Source organism: Crocodylus porosus, unplaced genomic scaffold (assembly GCF_001723895.1).
Source record: "Crocodylus porosus isolate Cpor-Errol unplaced genomic scaffold, CroPor_comp1, whole genome shotgun sequence".
In the NCBI taxonomy this organism is placed as follows: Eukaryota; Metazoa; Chordata; order Crocodylia; family Crocodylidae; genus Crocodylus; species Crocodylus porosus.
The window spans coordinates 250,032,946-250,039,022 of record NW_017728886.1 but is presented as its reverse complement, the minus strand read 5'-3'; the positions used below and the strand labels follow the sequence as shown (position 1 = coordinate 250,039,022).

General features: G+C 42.2%; 1 protein-coding gene across 1 annotated transcript in view; it reads left to right on the top strand.

The window, feature by feature from the left end:
• Nucleotides 1–5,691, top strand: part of MRPL13 (mitochondrial ribosomal protein L13) — a 57,072-nt gene extending 51,381 nt beyond the window's left edge. The window contains exon 7 of the mRNA XM_019552359.1: nt 5,388–5,691. Within this exon, the coding sequence (XP_019407904.1) occupies nt 5,388–5,412 (25 nt within the window). The 3' untranslated portion in view covers nt 5,413–5,691. The remainder of the gene's footprint in view (nt 1–5,387) is intronic.
• The last annotated feature ends 386 nt before the right edge of the window (nt 5,692–6,077 follow it).

Sequence of the window (6,077 nt, the reverse complement as noted above, 5' to 3'; positions counted from 1 at the left end):
AGGTTCTCGTCTGCCCATTTGCTGAGCTTGTCCAGGTCAGCCTGGATCACCCACCTATCTTCTGGCGTGGATGCTTTGCCCCAAAGTTTGGTGTCATCGGCGAACTTGGCCAGTCCACTCCTAACTCCAATGTCCACATCATTCATGAAGATGTTGAACAGTATGAGTCCAAGGACAGAGCCTTGAGGAGACCCCACAGGTCACCACGATGAGTGACTGGCATCAACTACAACCCTCTGGGTCCGACCACGGAGCCAATTTCCCAGCCAGCGGATCATGGTGGAGCCGGGGCCAAGGCCACAACTGTTTGGCCAGATTGGCCAAGAGGTGATCATGGGATACCAGATCAAAAGCTTCACTTTTGATTCAGGAAATGCAGCCACCTACCTTCAGTGGCTCAGGGTAGAAGCCTGGGGGCAATAGAGTACGGCTCTCTGGCACGTAGCCAGTATGGGCTGTATATTCGCTGCTTCTTCCTGCTGTCCCCGAGGTCTCTAGGATTTGCAGTCCAGCCTCATTGCAGCAGAACTCTTAGGACAGCTGATCATTTCTTCTTCCTGCTTCTACACACCTCTGGAATTTATAGTCCACAGTTGCAGCCAGCAGTAAGGTTTTGGCAGGGCAAGGCAGCTCTGTACTTGGGTGAAGGGAAGTTTAACGCCCCTCCCTGGCCCCAGACCCCAGCAAGGGTTTGTCGGGGGGGGAGCGTGTCAGTCCCCGCCTTTCCCTTTCCCCACCCCCCTTCTCTGCTGGAGCAGACAGACCAGCCCAGGGCTGGCAAGTATGGTGGGGGACTGTGATTTACCTTGAACCAGAAAAGGGTCTGGGACAGAAGTTTCATAAACAGGTTTGACTTGAATCAGTTAAGTCTGATACTACATTCAGCCAGGTTTATATTATACCAGTTTCATCCTTTTTTAAACTGGTTTATGTGCACTGAATTTATGTTCTATTGCAGGTTTAAACCAGTTTCTGATGACTTAAACTAATTTATGTGAAACTTCCATCCCTAGCCTAAAGCGCACATGTAGACATGGCCACTTACTCCATAACAGTTCCCTTTGGAAATTCCTGCACCTTCTTCCAAAGTACCTGTTATAAGCCACTGTTTTGAGATGGGATGCTGAACTAGATGGACAACTTTTCTGATCTGGCATGGTTGCTCTTGTGCTTACTAGTAATAATGAGCTCCATGATGTTTTCTATGAAGATCATTCATTCTTCATCTCTGCATGAAAGATCATCATGTGCCAGTGCCTCACCATTCTCCAAATCTATCCCCTTTCTCTTTGAATCTCTACATGCAGTTAATGCAACTGAATATGTTCTGGCTCAGTTTGAACCAGGGTAAACTAATCATGACATCACTGTGTACATGTGCATTTAAGCTCAGTAATTTACTGCGCTGCCAGACACCACTTGTATCTGATGGGACTGTCCAGCAGCACTACCCAGGATTCAAAGAATCCAGTCTTTCAGCCAATGCTTCTCTGCGGCCACAGACAAGTGCTGCTTCAGTCTGTGTCAGGCTTTCTTCCAAAACTGGTTTTGACCCCTGCTTCCCCACCTGAGCACTCTTTCACATGCACCTGGCCCAAAGTAGTGCACAGCAGAGTCCTTTTCCTGAGGAAGAACTTCTTTACTGTCTGAGTCCCCACGGAACGGACTGCCGCCAGAGGTAGTTCAAGCACCTACCTTGAATGCCTTCAAGAGACATTTGGATGCTTATCTTGCTGGGGTCCTATGACCCCTGCTGACTTCCTGTCCTTTGGGCAGGGGGCTGGACTCAATGATCTTCCAAGGTCACTTCCAGCCCCAATGTCTATGACATCTGTGAGTCTTTGCTTTGGATAGGAACGTTTGTTTGGCTGTCTCAGGTTGGACGCTGGCCTTCTTTTAAGAGCAGTTAGCTTCAGTAACGACGACATTCTCAGTACCTCTTTGGACATCTTTCCCCAAAGTACTGGGTGATAAATAATGTGGTCCCTGCATTTACAATTTCAGGGTATCCAGGTAATATGCTGAGCCATGCATCTCACAAGATAAAATACTGAACATATTCAGGTGGCAAGTGTGTTTTGGGTGATATAGCCAGGAAAGTCATTGGTTTGAAGAGTAAATCTTCCGAAGTGAGATGCATAGCCTGGCACCCCATATAACAGAAAAGTTCACTGTGAAGTAACCAACAACACAGAGGTTTAGGAAGAGGAAAGATGATTACCAGCAACAGAGAGACTGTCAGGAGTGTCTCTCCATAGTGAAAGCAACTGGGGCTTCTAGTAGGAGCAGCAGCAGGGTATGATTCGCTTCTTACCAGCTGGGTGCTGCCAGATCACGGCCATCTCCAGGTTGGCGGTGAATTGGGGCAACTGCACTTTGGGACGGACCCACAGAGCCCGGCTGGCTTCACATCCAGCTGCTCACTGACCTCCCCCCACTGCCACATCCAGGCCTTGCACAGGCTGACATGCCCTGGGCTCTGCACCCTGCTACTGTCATCTCTGTGCCAGACAAAAGCTGGCTTTTAATCAGCTGTGTCCAGTTATCTGTTACAGGTTTGGTAAAGTGCAGCTGTATTGATGGGACACGGGATTTAAAATATGCATTTGGATTTTGCTGCTTGGGGGCCAACCTTTCAGCATTGCACAATGTTATTAGCGAGGGAGTGGCATCAGAGAAATGGAAACAAACTGAGCTAGTTTAAACTATGAGGATTTTTTGCCTGGATTCTGGTGGATTTATATTCTCTATCTTTTCTGTGTAGAGCACAGCGTTAATGAGAGACACATTCGAGGTGCTTGTGTTTGCTGACAGACATCTGCTGCATATTACAGCATATTTACATATTTTCACCAAATGCAAGATATTTCCCCTTTGTGCTTTTTTTTGACTGCCACAGTCTTTATTGGCTCCTTTCTCATTGCCTCTCTCCCATACATTACAGGGAAGAGAAAGCAGCCAAAAGCTTTGCAGAAATACTCCATTTTCTTTTTTTTCAAATCTGTGTGCAGTCTTGTTTGCTTTTCAGCCTTTGGGTCAGTTCGACTCTCTCCTTCCTGGGCAGGACTGCTTCCTTTTCAAAGCACTTTAAAGGATGGCTATTGTTTTAAGTTTCACCAAAATCAATTAGTTCCAAGTGCAAATTAATTGCAGTGTTTTCTAAAGGGAATGATCATGATCTAGTAGGATCTTCTCCAGAGGAATACTCTTGCCCAGATTTATGTGGTTTATCAATGAGGAACTATCCACTAGTGTTCATAAGTAGTTTATAATTCTCTCTGAATTGGACAAGCCGGGTTTTTGTCAGCTGTGTTCTTTCTCTGATAAAACACTGATAGCACCCTTGCCAAAGGCAGTATTTTTCAAGGCTTAGCTTTGTTGGTGCCAAGAACAGTCTGTAAAGCAGAGGCCATTGCCTCCAAAAAGCAAAGTGCCACTGGCTATGAAAGCCTAGTGTGTCAATAGACGAAGTCTTTCAGAACTGTTATATTTGTGCACACAAGTCTTTCAGCAGAGAAAAACCCACCTTTAAGCTTCATTAACCTCACAATACTGGAAACTGGGACTCCGGCATCTAGCTTTGAAACAACTATTAAGGCTGGGCTGCAGACAGCATGAAGCAAAAATCCTACAGGAAACCAACCTTGAATTGGATTTCTGCCCATTAAAAAATAGTATGAGACCTATAGTAGTTTAATGTAAGCCTGATTGTAAGACTGCACTGAAGTGTTAGCCTGTCACTCAAAAAAAAGAAAATGCAGTGCTTGTGGGAATGATTTGGCCTGCAGAGAAAGAATGAGAGATTTAATAAGAAGGAGCTTATACTATGTCATGCAATCAGTAATATCATTAACATGGGGTTTTCAAAACCCCTCACCATTAGTCCACTTTTATTATTACCTACGTCAGTGATTAAACCAAGAGTGAGTGCTTTTAAAAATCTTCCTCTTAATACATAGCAGACCCGGTGATCTTTCAAACCGAGCGTGAGTTTGTGTGTAGGATGCACTTTGAATAACAAATAGGAAGCATTTCCAAAGGCTCAGGGGATGGACGGGGGGTAAAGCGCTGGAAGACTTGGCTTTGCTTTACATTACATAGCCACCAAAGCGTGGACTTCTTTCAGTTCAACTTTAAAATTGTTGTAAACACTCCCAGATTGTTTAAAACTTCTTGTTAAGTCCATGTGTTGTGTTCCCAGTGTTTTCATTTGGAGTGAAGATAAAATTCAGAGGTTAATGTAAAGAATATACAACTTACATGAGACAATGGAACGAATGGTAAAGTCTGGTAAAACAGACTTTATGAAAATCTGCTCTTCTTTCTTTCCTTTCCTCATCATAATTTGTATTATTTTAAAATGTTGTATAAGAAGTTCACAGATTCAGTGTTTATATGCAGAAGCACTGCAGTACTGAATCTGTGCCCTTGCACTGCAGTGCATTTAATTCTCCTTAATGTAAATACTAGGGGAACCATCAAAGAAATGGAAGAGTGGTCTTTTGAGTCATTTCTGCTGTGAGCTTCCATTTCTTTGATGGTTCCCCTAGTATTTATATTAAGGAGAATTAAATGCTTGTAAGTATATGCAGGCTTACTTTTGTGAATTGCAGATGACACTTAACTGTTGCAAACATCAGACATGCCTACACATTCATTAATGTGCCTTTGCTACTGCACGTTAAGTTTGGTCACTCCAATATGAGGTACTACATAAAGGCACGTTAACTCATGCTAATGCACAGTAGCAACAGCCAATGGGGTTTTTTTATGATGCTTAATGCACAGTAGACTAATTCTACTGGGCATTAGCATGGTTTTGCTATGATGCACTCATACGCAGTAGAATAAGCTACTACACGTTGCAGCGTCTCATGTAAATGTACCCATTGTCTTCAGTCCTTAAGTCCATTTGGAACCTGACAAACTGATTTTCTGAATGCTGCTGGATTTGAATGCTAAGCCCTCCGTTGTTTGTGGCTAAAAGTTACTACCAGAAAAGTGAGCACCCATTGTTTTTGCTTTTAGTAAAAGTTACATTATGTGTTTTAAAGCAATGTGGTCGTGCTGTTCCTGCTGCCACCCACTCCAGCTCAAATTTCAGGACCATCAGTTCCCCAACTATAAATTCCCAAGTGGCTGTGTAGCCCTCTGTGGCTTGTTCTGCAAGCAATGTGTGCGGGTTTATTTTATCTTTATACAAAAAATATGCCAAAAACAATAGTGACAGCTGAAATTTCAGACAGCAGAAGAAAGGAAATTATGAAATTATAATGCATGCAAATTTTATGAGTTTTATAAATGAATCATTCCTGCACTCTTAATCTATAAGCTCTGTATCTGAAGGGGGTTGGGTTTTTTTGATATGGGAATTTTTTGTTTTTCAGACCTCAAGATTATCGATTGAAGTAGTAAGAGGTAGAAAAAAAGAAGAGAGAACCTATAAAACTTTTGCTTTTGCTGCAAGAGATGACCTCCAAAATCACACTCACTTGGAAGGCTGTGTGCATTTTAATTATCCATTCCAGGCACAAAATGGCTTCCACAGGTAAATTGGAGTTCCATCACGAGCCATGTAAGAGAAACCGAACCCACACTGTTCACGGTACAGATGACAATACTTGTTTTAAAAGGTATTGCTGTGTGACCTGACATTTGTTAGTTAACAATAAAATAATTTTTCTATTTATATGGAACTTAAGTAATCTTGTGCCTACTCACAAACATTACAATATTTGCTGAAATTGAAACCATCACAGCTTGTGAAAAATTGTAGATATTACACCCGCAGAAACAGTTAAAGAAACTGTAAGTAATTTGTTTTACTAATCTGACAGAGTACATGTTTTATTCATAAGTTGTATAATGAAACTAAATGCAGATTTAAATTAAAAGAAATCTGAGGTAATTTTGTTTTTCTTAATACTGTTTTTTTTCTTCTTTTATGCTATTCCAGGATCTTTGACATACTAGTGAAAGAAATGTGCAAAGTGATAAGTCTCTTATTAAAATTAAACGCTTTGAAAAGAAAACACATCTAAAAATATATTGTTACATCGTCATTCTGCCCATTCATC